The sequence below is a fragment of the Poecilia reticulata genome, chromosome 18 (genome assembly GCF_904066995.2).
Source record: "Poecilia reticulata chromosome 18, P_reticulata-male-v2, whole genome shotgun sequence".
Classification (NCBI taxonomy): domain Eukaryota; kingdom Metazoa; phylum Chordata; class Actinopteri; order Cyprinodontiformes; family Poeciliidae; genus Poecilia; species Poecilia reticulata.
The window spans coordinates 20,979,322-21,001,113 of NC_088847.1; the positions used below are offsets into that span (position 1 = coordinate 20,979,322).

Here is a 21,792-nt window from a genome sequence, read left to right on the forward strand (position 1 = left end):
TCTTTCACGGAATCGTAGAGATTGTAGGAAAAAGAAAGTGAATCCTATTTGAATTCAAAGATATCTGAGGTGTAGCCCGGCTTCTTCTTTTATTAATAGGAGCCAACGCTGTTAGAGGTTTGGTTTTAATGACGCTGGGACTTGCGGGAAAGACCAAGTGGTGCCTTGGACAAGTTTTAAACTCCTTTATTTAAGGCATTTTATTGGCGTTTATTTGTAGTGGTTCGTAAAAATGAGGAGGAAGAAAAAAAAATAAATGTTCATCTTGTCTGAACTTATCCGTACTTTCACCGTTAAAGAACGCGAACATTGAGTTCTACTCCCGTTTTTCTTGATTTGATTTCTACCAAATGTTTAAGTGATCATAGATTATTAAAGGGTTCTTCCATTGAGCAGCTCTTAAGCCAATGCTGGTAGTTTCTGCTGTCTCCTTAGATGCTTTATTTGTGTGTTGTCAATGATTTGATCCTTTTTGAACAGACTAACAGCTGTAGGATGTGTTTTTTACCATGCTTGTTTAAGAAATGAGAAGCTGCTCATTGCATCAGTTGGGGTTACATGACTTCTTGTCCGCACAGTAATTATCCAATAGGAAGCTCAAACCTATTCGCCTAGTTAAATTCAGGTGTTGAATTTTTTGCCACCTACTACATAAATTACATCGTAGCATCTTGTTTCGTTGCTGTGTTGCTGTCGACCTTTAAAAATGCTTGGCAAATTAGACTCAGAGTGAAGGAAGTCAAAATAAAAGAGAAAAAGCAAAACCCCACTCCCACGGTTCTAACCAGGCGATCATCGCCCCCTCCTCTTTGACCTCTTTACAGGACCTTTGTTCCTTGTTTATGAAGAAGAGCTGAAGAATGACGCTTCCTGTCTGGAATTTACTGTTGGTGCAGAACAGTTGGCAGCAGTCTTGCAGCTGAAGGTTGAAAAGCGACGGCGCTCGTCTTCAGGGCCTCCTGAACGTCCGAGGAAAAGTGGAGTGGAGCGGAGCGCGGCGGACCTCCGCCTGCTCGCAGTTCAGCATCCGCACATTTTCTATGGAATTTAAATCCAAATTGTTCGAGGAAAACATGTTTACATGCCGTTTTTGGTAACACTTTATTTGAAGGGGTGTGCACAAGACAGACATGACACTGTCATAAACATGACATGACACTGCCATGAACATGAACAAGTCTTTATGAATGTTTATGACAGTTGTCATGAAGTGTCATTCGATAAATAATGACACTTTTAATGCAAAGTTGCTCTAAAAGTTGCATTGAAAGTCCATTAAAAGTGCCAACTTTGCATAATTTTGTAAATAATTACAATTTAATGCAAAGTTGGGACTTTCAATGCAACTTTTAGAGCAACTTTGCATTAAAAGTGTCATTATTTACTGAATGACACTTCATGACAACTGTCATAAACATTCATAAAGACTCCTTCATGTTTATCATAGGTATTATGTCATGTTTATGACAGATGTTATGTCAGTCTTATGCACACCCCTTCAAATAAAGAGTTACCCAGTTTTTTCGTGATTAAAATATTATAAGAAAAAAGCAGCTGAAACGTCATTTAATAATTGACTGGCATATGCACAGCAGCCAATCCGGAAGCAGCGTTCACCTTCCTTGGTGCTGATTGGCTGGAAATGGGGAGTACACAGTGTGCTAGCTTGCTAATTGTAGATCAAATCAAAGCATATTAATGTTCTAGAACGGCCCAGTCAAAGTTCAGGCCCTGTAATCTGATTAAGAATCTGCCTCACACACTCCTTCTAATCTGACTGAGCTCCAGCTGGTTTGGAAAGAATGATTTATGTGCAACATGCAGCGAGAGATTATGGGTGTAGTTACAACAACAGGTGAGCAGAATACAGATGGACGCCACACTTCAGATTTGTATTTGGATGTTTTTGCATCCACTTCACAGTGACGCTCTCTGTTGTGTTGGTTAATCATAAAAGTTCAATGCTAAAGAAGTGGCTGTAGCGCGACAAAGGGTGCAAAAGGTCAAGGCGTGTCGATGCTTTTGCTACACGATGCATTTCATTCAACCCGAATAATCAGTCTGAAAACCTAATAAGAATGTGAAAAAGTGTTAAACGCCTCGGATGATGGTTCAACCATCTGATGTTTAATCAGATGCGTTCAAACTGAAGTTGGTGGTAAAGACGCTGGATAGTTTTTGCACAGCTAGCATGAAATTCAATTTCACATAAAAGCAGCAATCATCACCTTTTCCATTTGGAGATTATAACTCTTACTGCTCCACCTGCTGTCGCACCGAACACTGTGAACCTCCACACCTGGTCTGTAAATGTTGATGCAGTGGTGCGATTTCAAACGAAACAGGGCATGCTAAATATTTGAGCACATTTGTTTCACTGCCTGCTGCATCACGTGAATATTTGCAGATCTTTGGATAACAATCCGTCTGGAAATGATTCAGCTGCAAAGGCGACAAAATAATTATCCCACCTGAATTTACTGCTGGTATTGCAGAACACCAGACAGGTGAGGCATCCTCCTCATCCTCTTCTCCTTCTTCTTCTTCTTCTATTCGTGAAATTTGAGGTTTTATAAAAGTTGACACATATACATGTATATATTTCTAAAATCCAAAAACGTTTGAAATGTTTAGCAAGTAAACAATTTCTGGATTATTCCCGGCGCTTGTTTAGTCACCGTCATGCTGAAATGGTTTTAATTTTAAAATGTCTGTTCTGCAAATGGAAAAAAAAAAAAAAAAAAGAAGGTATTTGATATGAGAAATCACTTGAGATAAGAAGACTGCTGAGCCAGTTTTAATTAGAATCCAGTTCACAGTTCTTAGTCAACAGAGAAAAATAGGCTTTTTGCTTTACAAGCTGTTTGTGATTGTGGTTTATAAGATTAGAGCTGAATTCTTCCTCCCGGACTGAACGTACAAATGGAAGGAAAGCAGATGAAAATGGGAAAACTGCTCCACAGGGAAGGTGTTTGGTAGATTAGCAGCCTCAGCAGGTTGCTGGTGGAAAGATGCTCAGTGTTTTCCAACATTCATTGTGTTCGGCCCTCAGAGCAGCTTTTCCTTTTTGCACCAGCACTAAATCTGGCCTGGAGCTGGAGCCAGTTTACTGGTTTATAAGTGAAGGGTTTGGTTTTCACACAGTCGTCCCAGACGTCATCGTGTCTTGGCTCGTACTGTAGATGTTGTATTTGTTTCATATTTTCACATAAACCCATAAGCAGATCGCCTTACATCATTACTCTGATTTATAAATGAAGTTTGGAACAACAGTCGGTGTTTCTGACGCTCTTTCCCAGACCTAATGGCATTTCTGATCTTTGATCAGAGAAGGAGTTACAGACATTATTTCAAGCAAAATTTATATGAAAAAAAAAAAATACTCCAAAGTGTTTAGAAATGTTGTAGAAAATGGCGTGTAGGATCCAAATGGAGTCAACAGGCATCATTATCCGGCAGCTGGAAACGTCTCACTGACGTTCCTGTAGCTTTTGAACGTTTGAATGTTTATTTAAAATTTCTGGAATGTATGAGAACTTTAAATGCAACACATTTAAAAATGTGCATCCGTCAAAGGGCTGTTATATAACAGGATCATGATGGATTACATTTTTGTTGCTCTTTTCTTACCACATAAGGACTTTTTTCTCAACATGCTCATCGGTAGTTTGCTTGTTGACTTGGGGTTTAGTGCCTTGCCCAAGGAAACAATGACACGAGGTGGGGAAAAAAAGCATTAGGTTTCTGACTCAGCCATCCCCGTGGTAGATCCCAACAAAAACTGTTTGGTCGTTGTGTATCCTGTCTTTATATATTCTGTACACAGTTGATCTGAAGAGCAAACAAACTCACAAGGTGCGGAAATGTAAAATGCAGCAAAGGTGCAATTACCTGGTTGAAATTTTGCGCTCACGCCCTTCAGGTTCATTTTGTTGAAGCACCATTTAGTTTCTATTCAACCTTTTTTTTTTTTTTCTTTTTGGTTGGAGTTAGAATCTCACGTAATATCTCGATAATACTACTTACCCACGCTACCGTTGAAAAGACGTCCAGATCGGTCCAATCGTGAGGACGCCTCCCTCTCACTTTGTTTCGGAAGATTTTTTGTCGAGAAAGTTTGAGTTTTGAATTGTTCGGCTCATATTTTTTTTAAACCCCGTTGGTCCATTTGAAGAAAACAAGCGCGCAGCGTGTTGCACTGTTGATGTGATTGTTTTGGTGATGAATACTGTTGGTTTTTTGTTCAGGAACAAAAGTCTCTAGTTTGGTGTGATTTTAGTCATGCTTGGGTGTTTTCTTGGGAAGGAAAAGCTTTTATTTGATTCTCCAACTTCTTAGTACGAACACATTTATAATACAGGAGACTGTTGTCACACATAGAGCATCGCCGGTTTCTATAAGAAGAGCCTGCAGCTCCTTCAGAGACGCTGTCCGCCTCTTTGCAGCCTCCTTGAACTGTTTCCATCTCGTCTTTTCATCAGTTTTGAAGAAACATCCACTCTTTGTGAAGCGCCTGTTGTCTCTACTTGTTGATGACTGCAGAGAATGCTGTTGGAACTGCAAGTTAGGGCTTTTAACTGAAAGAATTCAAATAAGTGTCAACAAGTTCCTACAAGGACGGCTGAAATTATTTAATCCTCATCAGATTTGTTATAACTCAGAAAGACTGAGCCCTGAAGCCGAACAGATTTAGTCTCTAACGTACCAAAACCTCAGAAAAATGCTTTTGGAGCGAGTGACTTTGATTCTCAACAGGTCCGTGTGTGTAGACCTAGTTTTTTGCTTTGTGCTTTTGCTCGTTTTGAACATTTTTAGCTTCCCCTAAATTTTTGTCTCTAGACAAATTCTAAAGCGAAAATTTACTTGGCTGCTTTGCAAACGTTCAGCTGAACAAAGTTCAACATCTGTGTTGAAGTTTTGGTTATCAGCTACTAAGATTCCTTCAGGTAGTTAGACGTCTGTATTCATGTTCTCGTATTGAAGCGGGTGGAAATCGTTCTGTATCCTCTCCTCATGTTCTCTCTCTTTTTACCCCCAATACTTTTATTTTAAGCAAGAATCGTACAAGACAAAAATAAAACAGACAACGGAGAAAGAGATATAAACATGAATACAAAATCGAAGGGCATTATAGAGCATGTAAATTATTAATGTCAAAATTATTGAAGCAGATATAGTTTGAATTGAAGTTGGCTCCTTAGCATTAGCTTCTACCGTGTAGCATGTTAGGGCTTCAGCAGTAGTGAAACTAATGTTTACGATGTCTGCTTTAGGGAATTAACTTCTTAGCTGGCGATGCCCACTGTTGGTTCTCATTTCTTTCTACCAGGGTCTGATGTGTTGTCATCTAGATTTTTCAGCCCCCTTCATGTCGTCAGACAGGTTTTAATCCAGTGATTTCTTGATTCTACAAGTCCAGCAGTAGGTGAAAGCTATCTCACATATATAACTTAGCAGATAATCTCAGTTTTTATTCTTGACATTCTGTTTTTCTTTATTTATTTTTTCTCCTAAGCTAAACAAACAGTCCACTTGAAGATCTCAACATGGCACTTGAAACATTTCAGCACGACTTTCATCAGCAGCTGAGGAAAGAGGTTCTTAGCTCTGGCCCAGGAGGAAGTTTTGCATTGGCTTAATTTTCTCAATGCCGGGCTTTAAGAGTGGAAACAGAAAACAACTGGTTTAGCAGTGGAACCAGTTTGGTAGAAAACAAAAACAAACAAAAAAAAGTGATTGGTTGTCATGGCGGTGGCAACGACGAGCATCCTCTGGGACCATCGGCAACGGTGGGGTATTCCAGAAGATTGTGTCGACACATGTGGTTGTGTTTGTGTGGGTGGGACCACCGTGTGTGTGTGTGTGTGTGTGTGTGTGTGTGTGTGTGTGTGTGTGTGTGTGTGTGACAGCTAGTAATCTGCTCTCATGCATCACAGATCAAAGGGCAAAGGCAGCCGCCTGGTCATTTTACCCTCGGCCACCCTGATGGCACGGCCTGCTTCCAAAGGCGCCCCGTAAAAACACACACCAACATATAGATCTACAACCGGATGGAGCGCATTTTGGAACGGACGCCAACAGTTGCCATGGAAATGTGCCACAAAGCTGACGGGGGGGGGAAACGGAGGAAGAAAAGGGGCGTCGAGACGGCGCTCTGACAAAATGTCGCCAGGCAACGCTCAACACTAACGAAGCCGGGTTTGATAACTTGTTGATAACACTGGTGGGAGAGTTTGAAAGTGTGTGTGTGTGTGTCTGTCTGACATGGACTTGTTATTAGCAGAGGCAGTGAAAGAGCCCCTGCTGAGACCAACCCAAAGGAGAGATAAGGGCAGAGACCTGCTTTTAGAGGCAGGGCTAGTGGGCCTCAACAACCTTCTCTCTGCGTCTGCAGGCGGAACAAAAGAGCTGGCTTCATAATGAATCACACAGAAGAACCCAAAGTGTGGTGCTTAAACATTTTTGTTTGTTTTTTTATTCAATCTTTTTTTTTTTTTTTTTTTTTTCCAAACCAGGAATGTACTAATTTTTCCTCTCGTTAGAGGTGTGTTGGAAGGGGAAGGGGGGGCGGGTGGAGGAGTAAAGAAAGGGAGATGGGGAAGGGGATGTGGCGATGAGCGGGGGAAGGAGAGGAAGGAAGAGAGGAGAGGACAAACAGGAAGAAAAAAAAAACAACCCTTTTCACACAGAGGTGTCCCCAAAATACAAAGTTGCAACACGTCACATAGGAGCGCCGCGTCGACCGGCGGCCTCCGCTCGCCGGCTATTGGCACAAAGAAGCTCACGCACGTTTTATGCACATACACACAGTTTTAACCAACGGGGAGGTGAGGCAGCGGTTTTCTTTTTGTCTCTCTCTCTCTGTCTCCTCTGTACCACAGAAACAGCACTTTCTTTCTCTTTTTCAAACAAAAAAACAAAAACAAAAAAAACGTGGGCTGGGTCCGAGGTTTTTCTTCTTTTTTTTTTTCTTCTTTTCTTAGAAAACTGGAGAAACAGTGAGAGCTAGAGACACAACTTTGAAATATAACATCTACGTGAAGAGAAAGGAGAAGAAGAACCGAGTCCAGAAGGTACAGCTCTGCTCAAAGGTTTACGTCAAGTCGTCATCGGGGTTCAATTTAAAAGCAAATCTGCTCACTTTTAATGGTGCAGCTGAACTTTCCTCTTTTTTCAACTTGGAATGATTATTATTTGAAACGAGGAACGGGTGCAAAAATGTGGATTTGTGTGGTTGTTCAGACTTTAATATATACATTAAGATCCACTAATGTTTGGTTAAATTTCCCTCAGCAAATTCTACCTCAATCACAACCTCTTGCATAATCTTTGCTGGATATTTGACATTTCCTCTTATAGAGTTAATGTAAAAGGTGTCCTCCAGCCACATAGTGCCATTTTATAGCATAATCAAATGACAATTTTACCTTCAGTTTTTATAACGTTGTCAGATATGACTTAAAGGAAATTTGGTTTCATAATGACGCTTGGAAATTGGGTTGTTGAAACCAACACCTCTAAGTTCAACTTAAATGTACAGCTGCTCACGAGGGACACACCAAAGTCTTTGTGGAGAAATATTATTTGTCAGAAAGGACAAAGATTGACAAGGTGAAGACTGCATGTAGATAACCTTTATATCAATTGAAGTTGCATGTCGTATCGTCGTTCCAGCCCAAAGAGGAAAAGTTCAAACCGCAATCACTAATCATCACATGAATGCCGATGAAAGACGAATGTAAACTTCTGATCAGACTGCAGCCGACATTCTGCTGAGAGGAACAAAAAGGAAGGAAATAGACCAGAAAGTGAACTTTTTTTGTTTCATTTGAGTTCAGAAATTTGAACCATTCCCCCCTTTCTTAGTCACATTTTTGACTTCCAGAGAATAACAGACACTTCATTTGGCTTGGAGGATTTTTTTTAAGTACTTAAATAAACATTATACATTTTTAAAAAAAAGGAAACACAAATTATTGGTAGTTGTACAAAAAAAAGGAGAATTTGAGGTGCTTTCCCCCCCTCTCTCTCTGTCTTTTGTTTTTCCAAAATCAATTTTAATACAGTCAAAGTACAATCCAAAGTCCTCCGTGGTATTAAAAAAAAAAAAAAGAAAGAAAGAAACATCGTCATGTGTGGAACAAAGTCATTTTAGACGAATGCGACACTTGGGTATGAAAGATTATATGATACCGATACAAAAACACGGCTGAGAAATGTGGAAAGGTTTCAGATTTTTAACACTGGCTTCACACAGGAAACATGGCAATAACACTGGAGTCTTCGTGTTGTCTGCACAAAGTCGAAAAAACAAAAAAAAAGAAAAAGCATAAGCTCTCCGCGGTTTTACACATAAGCCAAAAAACATGTCTGAGCAACACAAAAACAGCTTTATTAGTATGCACAAGGTGAACATAAAGCACCTCCCCACACAGCGACGGGCTGCTGCTCTGAGGTTGAGGTGCAGGGCACTGGTGTGTGTGTTTATGTGTGTACTTGTGTGTGTGAAGGAGGGAGGAAAACACAGCACAATCAATCTTTTTTTTTTCTTCTTTTTTTTTAAAAATCCTTTCCCCGTCCGTCAGGTGATTCACGGGAACACAGATCAGACGAAAGCAACATTTTTAAAAAAAATTTTATGTTGAGTGTGGGTGAGCGTGTTTGCGGGATGTCGCTCGACAGTCGTTAAAAAACAGTGTGAGATCTGAGAGAGAGAGCGTGTGTGTGTGCGTGTGTGTGTGTTTCAACACAAAATTTTGGCGGGAGAAAGAGAGGAACGCATCCGAAACGTGCCGGAGTCACAGTGGATGTGCGTGTGTGGATGTTTTTGCGTGCGTGTAGAGTTCAGCTCCTCCAAAAATCCGTTTTTTTTGCGGGATTTCTCTTCTTTTTTTTTGTGGCTGACAGTCCAGCACCTCAGAGGTTTCTCCTCTTCGCCAGCCACTCTTTCATGTGCTCCGTCCGTCCGTCCGTCCATCCTTCCTTCCACTGGATCCTTCATCTACTACTCCTGCTGCTCCTATTTTTTCCTGTTTGCTTCACAGTCTCGTCTTCCCTCATCTCCCTCCCGCTCGTTTTTTTTTTTTCCTTTTCCTTAAAGTTCTGCATTCAAACGCCGCTTTATTCCTCCTCCCGAGACGGCGCTCTCTCTCTTCTTTGTTCTTCTTTTTTCATTTCGTCCTCTCTCTCTCTCCCTCTTTACCTTTCCCCTTCCCCCTTCTCCATCGCCACCACCCCCCTTCCCACCCCTACCCCGGCTTCTTTTACGTCTGCCTTTTAAAATGAAAGAAAAAAAAAATAACAGGAAAAACTTTCATCGATGGTTCTACCTCAACACTTCCACGAAAATGAGGTCTAGACCTCAAAACTACAGCATAGTACGATGAGCTATAAAAATATACACAGAGTTGACCTCGGGCGGGAGGAGGAGGGAGAGAATGAAAACGGAGAAACAACTTCAAAGAACAAGGGGTTTAGTTAAAGTACAGCGTCCTGCAAACGTTTCCATGCCGCTTGAACTTTTTCCACGTTTTGTCACGACACAGCCCCAAATTTCCACACATTTTATTGGGGTTTCACTTGATAGACCAGCACAAAGTACCGCATGATTGTGAACCCACAGTTTAAAGAGGAAACTGTGCAGTTTTCCTCTTTAACTCGTTTTACAGAACCGACCAGGACGCGCTGCTCAATTCGCTTACCAGCGACATAATACTGATCGATAACATTATCATTTTGGCCATTAAGACAATAACTTGCCAGTAGTGTAATGCAGTTTATGAGCCGTCAATATAACATTGTGCCAATAAAGTTATTACAGCCAAACGCTGCTGCCCACAAATAGCTAAAATTTCTGAAACCTCCTTCTGGAGACGCTTATAACTGCCTATTTTAATAGGTTTATGTGTGTGAGCTTCTTTGTGCACCAAATATACCGTAATGTGTGGATACTGAACCACAAACGGACAGTCATGCCCTCTATACGGTTTATTTACATAGATTTAAGAATTGCAAACTGTAATACCTGCTGCTGGTACATGCAATGATACGTATAAAGGTGTGCGTTTCTTGTACATTTTTTGCCGTTTTTTTTGTGCAGTTGTCTGGTTTTGCAGGTTTTGTGCTGCTTGATGGCCAGAAATAGATGTAGGCAATGGCACAGTCATATTTATTGATTGCCTAGATATGCGAATACGATTTAATTAAATCAATGCTCCTGGTAGATAGATCACATAATGGAAGGTGCATAAATTTCTAAAGAGAACATTGGTTATGTGACTAACATTAGAGGCACAAAGTTTATGTTAATGGCTACAAAACTTTACTGCACTATTGATCCTCATTTAACTACTGGTTTCTACGTCTGGTTTCTATGGAGGAGTGAAACCATCAGACACTGGGATGGGGACGAATACAGAGCGATACAGGAGGAAAATCTGTTTGGGGCTTAAAATGGGTTGTTCTGCATTTTAAGCAATAAGAGTAATTGAGGCTGGATACAGACAAATGTCCGAATCGTCACATCGCTTCATTTTTCTTCCTCTTCTCAATTATGCAGCCCTGTGTGTTTGTCTATTTTCATAAAAACCTAAGACAAACATTGAAGTCGGTGGTTGTGACGTGACAAACCGTGAAAACATTTGGGAGGTATGAACACTTTTGCAAGGCACTGCAAAGTATAAAGGCAAAAGGGCAGGAAATAAGCACAAAATAAAAAGCAAATGAAAACATTTAGAAACAGAAGTGTAGTTTAACAGAGTGGGTAAAAATAATAAACCAATAAAAAACATCTAGAAATTATTTACTGGATATTCATATATATAATCTATAAGTGTTGATAGCCATAAAAAATCTCACTTTTTTGATATTCGCTCACTATTTTGTGTTTTGGTATTTAAGACAAGTCTAAAGAACACACACACTCACACACGCAGAAAAGCACACACACACACACACTCACATGTATGCAAACTTGCTGAAGCACACTAACTGCACTCTAATGTGGAGCAGCAGCAGCATCGCCATAATTATTACCCAACTGTTTTGCAGGCTCGCGCACAGTCACACAAACACACGCTTTATTAAAATATACACGATTCTGAGAGTCACCGATTGGTTAGGCCTCGTCCGGGGATCCGGTGTTGGCTCAGGGTGTGAGTCCGAGGCCGCCCCCCCCAAGCCTGTTTTCTCGATCGAAACAAACACGAACAAACTAGGAGGCTATTGTCGAGTTAGCGGCGAGGGGCTCGTCTCTGATTGGATGATAGAGATCTAAAAGGGGGATGGGGTGGTGGGCAAGGCGGGTGTGGCTCTCTGAGAATCAGAGTTCGTTGGTGCCAAGTGGGTCCAGGAGCGTAGTCCTCTTTTTAAAGTCCTTTCAGTCTTCTTTTTTCTTTTAAAACATCCCAACACCAGGTTCACACTCTTAAAAAAAAAAGTGTGTGGCGCGTTAAAGGGTGGGGGGCTCATTTAGCTCTGAGATAACAAGACGAAGGAATTCAGAGCCTCTTGCCCAATCATGAGGGCCTTGTTAGGAAGGGTTATGTGTGGTTACAACATAACCCCTTACTCACACTTAATGGCCCAGTTGTGTGAAATAGGGTTATGGAAGGGAGGAGGGGGGTTATTCAGCTAGAAACACAACAGTGGCCAGGGCAAGTGGGGGGGGGTTCCAAAGGACAATACTGGTACTACTGAGGCGATCCAGTTTGGAGCTATGATGGCAGATTCTGTAGTGGCTTCATTTGGGAGATGTTGGGTGTGATTGGCTGGTCGTGGTTGAAGGAAGGCGGGCGTGTCCAGACGGCTGTCTCATACTTTGTAGTAAATGTTGGCCGGGCTCTGAGGCGGCATCTCCTGGACGATGTAGACGGGGTGCCCGTAGTCCCCGCTCACCTTCTCGTAGTGCGGGCAGTAGGCCGAGTCCGACGTCCGCAGGGGGATGATGATGTCGCTGGGCTCTGAGCCGTTGTTGTTGGAGCTGGTGATGCCGCCGCCGCCGCCGCGCTTGGGGCTGGTGAGGGACGAGAGCGATAGCGGAGGGTGGTGCGTGTCGGAGTGCTTGGCGTGCCTCCGGCGGTAGCACACGACGCAGATCACGGCGGTGACCAGCAGGAGGAAGGCGGAGCCTCCTGCGACGCCAGCGATGAAGGCGATGTTGGTTGACTCGAGGGGTCCGTTTTCACCGTTGCCTCCATCTCCAAAGGGCCCTCGAGGCTGGGTGGCGTTTCCACCTGAAAACAGTAAGACGTCATTTCTTTGAGATTTTCAGCCCCCAAACTGAGTTCAGCTGTATGAGACTGGAATAGCGGCAACGCCTCTTTCATCACAACACAGAGAAAAGAGAATATTTCAGAGGCAGATAGGGGATGGATTTATACCACTCATATGCTGTAGAGCTGATAACTCAAATAAACTTTTCAAGTCCTCTTTTATGGTTTTCAATCTCGACTAAAACAGATAAACGTGGACACGTCTACTAGACAACTAAAGAAGAATAATTTGTATTTTGTGGCTATTACCATTCTGTTATCAACAGAGTAATATTGGGAGGGTAACAAGTTAAAGTTAGCTGGATAGCCAGGCTAACTGCTAAAGCACATGACTTAACAGCAGCAGTTTCTAAACAATGTAATCTTAACCCTTGTATGTAGAAATGGGGTCCAATTGACCCCACACACGTAAAACTTGTATCATTTGCCATAGTCCTCTTCGTTTGCCTCAGTCCTCACACACACAAGGGTTAAAAATAGAGTGATGGGAAGCAGTGCATCCACTTCGGCATCATGACTTTCCAACCTGACCTTTCTTGTAAGCAAGGAAAATGTGTTGGAGTTTCCAGCAGTGTGCAGAAACAAGGAAGGTAAGGGCCGATGATATGTACAATCCAAGAAAACTGGTGATATCAGTAAAATATAATTTTAATCATGGAGCACTGCTACATCTTTTGGCATTTGAAACCATTCATAATCTATATCTGGTAATATATGAATAGTAGTGCCTACTATTATCAATGGGAGACAGGAACCCTGGACAGTTTGCCAAAAGGTAGTTTGGAGGATCACAGGTGAGCTGGTGCGTTTCTCCAGTAGCCACTGGGTAAGCCAGACATAGCACAAACAACATAATGACATCATAATGTAGTTTTTGAGAGGCCAGTTAACCCAGCATGCATGTGTTGGGACTGTTGGAGGAAGCCAAAGCACCCAGAGGGAACCCACACATGCACAGAAGAGGAAATGAAGACTCCACGCAGAAAGGCCTGCGATTCAAACTCAAGCTTTCTTGCTGCAAAGCAACAATGCTAACAACTGCAGCGCCATGCAAGCCACATCTCTGAATTTATTGCATAACTGCATAATTCTTGAAGAGAAATGTAAAACTGATGCAGGCAGATCAAAGCTTGACACCAAAATTGGTCACCGATCACATATGGATGAATCTCTAGTTGTAGTTTTTGTTGCACTGCCCATAGACTCTGAGTAAACACCCTATCTGCCCGGCCCTTTGAAAGCTTTCTGAAGGCACCACTGAAACCCAGAGAAGCTTCTCAGTGCTTCTACATTAAACCCACCAAAACAATAACACTGCATGCTTTCACAACTCCTGCTTTCATGATGCTTTGGAGAAAACATGCAGCTCTTTTATGGCCCTGCACCACAACACCATGAGTAATGGTGATGGTTTAGCTCAGTAAGCGGAGGCTGCGTCGGCTCCGGCCCAGCGGAATGCAGCAAGTATGCAGCAGATCTCACAGAAGCTTATTTGTGGTCTCTTTATTGATGTGATGAAGTGGACAGCAGCGCATATAAAACAGCGAGGAATGTCCGCAGTGAGCGAGAGGCGCTCCGCACAGTATATGCTTTTGTGGAGAGCCAGGCTCAGCCGCAGTGTATATCAAGGTAAGGAAACGGCATTTCCCCAGCCCTAAAGATGGTATTTGCTTAGCATTACAGGCGGCCACATGAAGGACGCCTCCCGGGTCTGCTCCCACCGCCGGACCACACACTGGCCCGCTCGCCTTTCTTCCTGAACGTCTTTCTCTTTATCTGTCCTCACTCTGTCTTTCTGTTTTGTGAGTCTTCGTTTGCCTGAAAGTTGAGATTTTCACAGCCTCCGAGTTGGCGGCTGTCCCCGCAGGAGGTCGGGTCAGAACTCAGCAGGTGAATGATGTTCTTGGGGTGGGTTTGTGCTGCTTCTCTATCTGTGTGTGTGTGTGTACAGAGCCAGGGAGCGTGTGAGCAGGAGTTTCGAACTGGTTAAGGCTGAGATAGAGTCGCTTGGATTGGTCCATCATTATTCTTGGCACACATCCCTTTCTGCCTCGCTCCTGCGTCTCCCTCCGTTTCCTCCTCCCCTCCCTCCTCGCTCCGTGGTCCTCGCTGTCTTTGGGTTATTGTAGCCGTAATGACCTACCTTGCTCTGAGCTCAGTGCCTGGCAACAAAGACACACTGGTACACTCAGATACTGACACGCACATACACACAGTCATATGTGCGGATACACGCCGGCTTGCCTCACCGACCCCCCCCTCTTCCCCCTCCCCCTCCGCTCTCGGCGCCCCGTCGCGCTGGACCGACCGGGAGCAAAACCCTAATGCCGGACGTCGATTATGCTCCCTACTCCCGCTCTCTTCCTCCCTCCATTAACCCAACATCCCTCGCTATCCGTCTCCATTATGGTCGCCGCTTTTCACCAAGTCTCTTTATTATATCCTCTTCTCTTTTACCATTCTTCTCTCCCTCCCTGCCCCCCCTTCCATTTTCCAACTCCCCTTCCTGTTTTTATCACCAGAGTTTAGACTCTGAGGCTTTATTCTCCATTTGCTTCCATTAACCATTTTATATCAATAATGAATTCACCTTAGAGACAAACACGCAACAAGAAAGAAATAAAAAAGCAGCACCGCCAGCTGTCCGTGCTCTTCCACTTCACATTTACAGCCGCGCCAAATTATTGGGAATGTTTCAAGAGTTTCTGAAGGTTTCCTCGGAATATTTACTTTTTAAGACTTTTATTAATTCAACTGAAAACCTAAGCTCGATAAAGTGCCAAGCTCCTCTAAGCCTACGTTATGATTTTCAATGCTCCCCCTAGCAGAGGAGTTGAAGTATCTTTGGTGCAGGACGGAGACGGACGGACGGGCGGAGGCCTGGTTTTCAGGAATACGGCCGCTGCGGTGGCTCAGAAAGATCTGAGCTATAAAATAAATCTCTACAAAAAGAGCGTCCAACTCCTGGGCTGGAGAGCTGGAGAGCTGCTGTCCTGCATCCCTTCGCTAACACACCAAAATCGAATGATTCCCTCAATACCAGGCCTCTGCAGAGCTGAGAGACATGAACTCATTGGACTCAGATGTGTTGGAGAAAAGAAGTAGAAGCTCTTCAGAGCTCTGACCCTGAGCCATGAGACATGGACCATGACGGAGCGCGACGCCGGAACCACCTTTGTCAACTCAGAAGCGTTTTTAAAGGTGTTTTCCTCAACTCTGTCATTTCACATAAGAATCTAGACTACTTTACTTCAACGCTTTAAAAACGCAACTCGATGCCACATTTTAGCCAGCTGCTAAAACGATGGGGTATAAGATGCCAAGAACGCTTACATTTGAACTGCTTGAACCGGTGGATCGCCATGCTTCATGTTTTAGCTGTTTCTATGCTCCAAATTACCTCCCAAGCATGTCATGAAACACTGCAGCGTTTTTAATCGTTTAAGTCTGGTGTCTGGTAACAGGAAAACACCTAAAGCCTGCAGAACAGAAGGATCTGAGGACCAGGATGGTGAAGTATTGGTTAAAACGTTCAATTATCTAAAGACGTTTTTTGGATTAGCAGGGATTGCTGATTGAATTCCTTATTGACAAAAATCCTAATTTAGGAAATAACTAATTATAATTTGGGACCTGGGTGTATTTAAGGCATCTTAAGAATTAAGATGTCTATGTCATAAACTGCTGCAACAAGCTGAAATTGAGTCTCCAGTCATGTTTTCACTGGTTGCACTGGTGCAACTGCTATAAAAAGGTTTTGCACTTAAACTTTTCCCAGCTATTTCTACTTCCACAAAAGCACATTTTTAAAGGTCACATTTTTATCATTTCTCTGACAGAATGACAGCTACGCGCATTAAATGATCACACACAGACTCTAGCAAGTCTGTGCTGGTTATTAATATAAAAAGAATGATAGGAAATGTAGAGAAAAAGCATTGCAGTACGAGTTGAAGTGATACTCCTTTGTGTTGCACTCTTGGCTTTTTTGTGGAACTACACATAAAACCATTTATAGCATGATTTAGTTTATTTTATTATTATTTAAAAGCAAAAAAGCAACAATTACATCTCCTGCTGCTAAAATAATTGAACATGTTGGCCATTAGAGTCACACTAATGTTTAATAACAGTTTTCAAGAGCATATTGTGTAGATTATTCTACATTTTATCACCGTACCTTTTATAGAGTAACACCACAAGCACTACAATGTGATATTATTTGGTTAATTAGAAAGGCAATCTGCTCAACAAACAGTCGGCTGCTTAACAGGCAACTTTGGTTGTAAAACTCCCATAGTTTCCACAGCAAAAGTGTATATGTGGAAATAATTTCTCGACAGCCTAATTACTTTTCCTTGTGAAAATGCTAGGTTGTGGCCTTTTTTAGTCAGCTTTCCGGCAGTGCACAGCGATGGGTGGGGAAGGGGTGTGGTGTTACGTCATACAAGTAGAAACTCCAGCCATTTTTTGTTATTTTGACACTTGAACATGGACAGAGTGTGGTGACACTATTAAAGAAAATGAATAAATAAATGAATTGCATATGTCTCACTCGATGACCGCTGGAGTTGGGTACCAGCTCCCCGGCAACCCTACAAACACAAGCAGCCATAAACAGATCCCACTATTAAAACCCCGAGCAGAACATGTGAAGTCTTGTGGCACACCATGTTCAACCAAAGAAAAACAAAAGTTACACCAAACAGATTTTTACTTGTGGTTGGCTAAATGCTTACACAGACTGAGCCCTGTAGACGGAAAACCTACAACCTCACCTCTGACCGGGATGAGAAAATCTTCACCGGGGCAGACAGAGTGTCTGCATGGCACAGCATGAGATTGGGTAATATTATGCTGCGGCTATGCAGCATTTAAGTTAAAATTTTGCAGCGTTTGTGCATATGTGTGCGTAGAAATGGGATTTCTGATCAGTTTTTTTATATGAGGCAGCCTGGTTTGGTTGTAATCAAAGAGTGTGCACTGCAACACCAGGTGTACATAAAAGCTTTGTTGGAGGATTATTTAATTAAAGCTGATTGTGACGAAGCTATAACAATAACTAACAAAAAAACAAAAAAAAACAGTTTGCATATTAAATCTAAAAGAGTCCAAAGCTTTGTGGTTAACGTCCATGACTCCATCTGCATAATGAAAGGCGGCGCCTTTACGCCTCAGACACAAGACACAACAATCATCAGGAGCGCCTGATTCTCTGATATGAAGCAAACCCACGGATGTTCACTCTCAGTGGACTGTAAAGAGTGGGTTAGTGCTGAGTGAATAATTATCAGCGTGTTCTGATCCGGATGAGTGGAGGTTGGTATAAATTAGATGACACAGAAAGTAAATTGCTAAAATAACCCCCCAAAACCCTCCTCTGTCTGTTTCGATATTGCACTGGGATTCGATGGATGGAAATGATTTTAATCTGACGATCAAAAATGATAAGGAGATAAAAATAATTTTAAAAACACATATGTGTGGTAAAGAGTAAATCGAATCATCATCATTTAAAAATCCAAAAAGTGTGAGGTCTGTTTTTAAATGTGTGTGTGTGGGGGGGTGTGCGTGCGTGTGTGTGTGTGTGGGTGTGGGTGTGTGTGTGAGATTAAGCATTTCATGCGGGCAAAGTTGCACACTATTGTTGCTTCTTTCACTCGTCACATATAGGATTTATGCACAAGTGATGTGGGAAAGTGTGAACGCATCCATTTACACGTTCTCTACGGAAAAGAAATTTACAGTCATAAAAAAAAGGCAAAACGGGAGCAGACGCAGCTGAGTGTGAATCATGTCTTTTCCCCTTCAGTGAATGACTTTGACTTGGAGCGAGAATCTGCTTGTTGCTGCTGTGTTTGACCTCTCCTCTCACTCTGTCCCATCACTCCCTCCGTGCATCTTCTCCTCTCATCTTTCCGTCTTTTATTTCAATCGTTTACGTCCCCCGACAGAACTACAGAATCCAGGCCACAATGACTCCTTGCCCTTTTCTTTCTTTCTCCTCCCACTTCGTTCTGCCCTCCCTCTATTTTTCTTGTCCTTCTCCCAGGGTAGCTATTAGCCATCCCTCTCTCGCCGGCAGCACTTAGCTAGAAGGAGGAGAGGGATAGAAATATGGAATTAAACAGAGAGATCTGCAGATGTCACCACTGCACATTCTCCATCTGTCGCCTCCCTCCCTTCCTTCCTCCTTTCTCTCCCTCCCTCTCCCCTCTGTTGCTTTTCTTTATATCTTCGCTCATTCCATCTATCCGTTTTGTGGACGGGTCTGCTGGTGGGATTATCTTCTGCTTACCTGGGATTCTGCTGGTCGTGCGTCCCGCTGGCTGGTCCTTCTTCGGGGGCAGTCCGTACTGGCCTGCATGAAGAAAAATGAAGGGGTGGATAAGAGGTGGAATATTCTTCTAAAAAAAAGTGGTCATTTTCTTCCCAAAAATTCAAAATTTTCCAAACTGAAATTTCCAAAGTTATAAGCTTGTTCCAGACCAGGAGTCTTGGCTTATATTTATAAAGTAAACCGTTTATTGATTTCGCCTTTCTGTCTTTTAAGACACATGGTTAGTGCATGGATGGATGGATAGATGGATGGATGGATACATAGGTCAGCTGATGAATGGATGGATGGATAGATGGATGGTGGACAGACTGTATATGGACGAATGGACAAATCAACAAATGTACCGTCCTTTTGGTCCTTCTTTGGGATCAGAAGTAGGACCAGGAAGACCATCCATCCATTCATCGGATGGATGGATGGATGGATGGATGGATGGATGGATGGATGGATGGATGGATGGATGGATGGATGGATCCGTCCATGGACAGATGGATGGATGGACAGTCCTTTTGGTCCTTCTTTGGGACCAGAAGTAGGATGAACTGATGAACAGATGGATGAATATCAAAGGATGGATCTTTGGATAGATGGATGGATGGATGGACTAATGGAAGTACGGATAGAGATCTACTGATGGATGGATGAATGGTTGGATGGACGGACAGATAGATGGATGGATGGATAGACAGATGGACAGACGGGTCTGGAGATGCACTCTTCTGCCTTCCTTTCTGTCTCCAATCGTTTCCATGCTGCATCCAGACCCTGATCTCCTCTATCAGAACCGACGTCGGGCCCCTCCCGGCGTGGAAAACAATCTCTGCAGAGCTTTAATAAACACCTCCCTCCCTTCACCTCCTCTTATAGCCGAGCACATATTGACAGAGCTCCGTGTGTTTGTTCAAACGGGAAACCAGAAAGAGGCCATTGGGTTGTTTTTGGAGCGAGTGATTTTTCACAAGACCATAACGGCTTGTAATCTGTAGTCTCTAAATCAGGCCATCTGTCTAGCAGGCCCTCTGTGATCCTGATGGCATTAAAGAGCATTTACATGTCAAACACACACACACGCACACACTCATGTTGTGTTAAGGGCTTCTTATCAAAAGCTGAATTAGATGGTAAAGAAAATACTCATTTTTGTTCCCTTTCTTAGCCGTTTGTCCAGCAGTAAGCCGGGTGTTATTCTACGCTCCTTTCACTTCATGCAGTATTTTACGTAAACAAGCTGGTTGCAGGTTATTGCAGCAACAAGAGAGGCTGAAATGCTGATAATGATGCAGTACAAAAGCAGAGTGAGTTCATCTGGCGTTCAGACTTTCTTCAAGTGGTCGTACTCAACAGTTGTCAAGGGTTCCTGAAAGTCTTTCATGAGTTTGGAAGATTTGAACTGTGAGGCCGCAGACGTGTCAGCTGGCATGGTGAAGCATGTTTATCAGTTCTGAGTAAAGTATCAGCAGGTATGAGAGAATAAAACAGACACTTTCAGCAGTTAAACTGCTTTATAATCTATATTTTTTTAGATGAATAATAACGTGGCACCATGCTGGTCGCCTGAATACTAACTGCCTATTGAAGCCCTTTGAACTTTTCCATTGCCCGTCACCTCTTAGCGGTTCAGTATTCACTGATTTTTCTGTGGAACATGACTCCTAATTATTTGTGGGATTTTTTAGTAGAAAGAATATAAAATCATTTTTAAAAAATGCAGTTTGGGACACCCTACTGGCTGACAGCAGCCAATCCAGGAGTACTATTAACATTTCTCGGTGCTGATTGGTTGAACCAATGGAGATAAGGAATGATATCTGTGGTAGAGCTTAGACAGTTTCCACTGCTCTTATTGATACATATTAATGTATATTTAGTGTTTGAAGTATTAAAATAGGTAGTTGAATTCATTTTTAGAGGAGCTGTTGTCTCTGATTATTTCCTAACCTGACAGGTTTATGTCTACAAAATGCATTAAAGTTTGTCTTTGTGGCAAAGTGTGAAAAGTACAAGGGCTCTGCAGACTTTTGCAAGAAATGTTGCATTGGATCGTAAGATTCCTTGCAAATCCACAAAACGCTCATCTGAAAGAAATAGAAAAAAGTCGCCAAAGTCCAAAGAAGTTAAAGAAAAAGACATTATAAAAGCTTTGGGAACGTTTAGCCAAGACTACTTTAAAGGTCTGGCTGCTTGGAGGTAAATTATAAAGAAACAAGGGGTGAGTTAAGGTTTCTGTGCACAGTGGTGCAAGTATATGTACTGACATTTAGAAAAGTGTAGGCCTATTGGCCAGCGGCTCCCTTTTGACAGTAAACCAAGCAGAAGTTGGAGGCGGTGATCAATAGGAACTGCTGTGTGGTCAGCGGGGGCAAGTGGAGGATGTGGGGGGTGGGCGCAGGAGAAAGTGCGTGCATTTATGTGGCAGATCCAGAGAGAGAGAGAGCAAAAAAAAAAAATGAGAGCAGACAGGTCGATGTGTGTGTGTCTGTGTGTGTATTCCGCGCTTCGCATCGGAGATCAGCGCGAGGCGGCATGCGGCTTATTTAGACGACAAACAACACAGACGTGACCTTTCAGCCACATGACAGATAAGACGGAGAGACAGGGGGAGAAAAAAGTGACAACAAAAAGGAGGTGTGAGGAGAGGCGGACGCCACGCAAAGAGAAACGGGGGGGGGAGGGGAAAAAGGGGATTGGAGAGGGAAGAGAGCAACTTAGATGAAGAAGAGAAGGAGAGGATGAAGAAAAAGTGAGAGAAGGTTGCTTTTTCCATTGCCTATGTGAGCCAGGGGAAATAAAGTGTGTGGTATTTCTATTGAGCTGAGCTGACTGTGCTGATGTTACAGGCTGATAGAGCCATAACAGCGCCACTTGGCTCTTTGCTGAAGAGAACCTCCAATACACTGGGTCCGATAACACAGCACAGATCAAAGAAATAGAAATAGGCAGCTTGTATTTGTGTACCAGCCAGTGTGTGTATGGGCGGTCATGTGAAGGACAGGTGCCTATTATGTGCCGGAACGTGCGGGTCAGTGAAAATGCTTAAATTGGCTGTTTTTCTTTTCCACCACCCCTCCCACCTCCCCTACTTTTTCCTTTCTTTATGTGCTGCTTTCTTGAAAAACCAGCATGCGAGGGATCATTACCCGCGAATATTTTCCAAACAAATTAGAGGTGTGCACTGCCACG

At 42.8% G+C, this 21,792-nt stretch overlaps 1 protein-coding gene across 2 annotated transcripts in view; it reads right to left on the bottom strand.

The window, feature by feature from the left end:
- Positions 1-6,444: 6,444 nt before the first annotated feature.
- The window catches only part of efnb3b (ephrin-B3b), a 113,216-nt gene continuing 97,868 nt past the window's right edge, over positions 6,445-21,792 (bottom strand). The window contains exons 4-5 of one of the 2 annotated variants that reach the window (XM_008435562.3): positions 18,571-18,633; positions 6,445-12,233 (exon numbers count right to left, since the gene is read on the bottom strand). In XM_008435562.3, coding sequence (XP_008433784.1) covers positions 11,812-12,233; positions 18,571-18,633 — 485 coding nt within the window. In that variant the 3' untranslated portion in view covers positions 6,445-11,811. The remainder of the gene's footprint in view (positions 12,234-18,570; positions 18,634-21,792) is intronic. The other variant, XM_008435563.3, reaches the window with a different exon arrangement.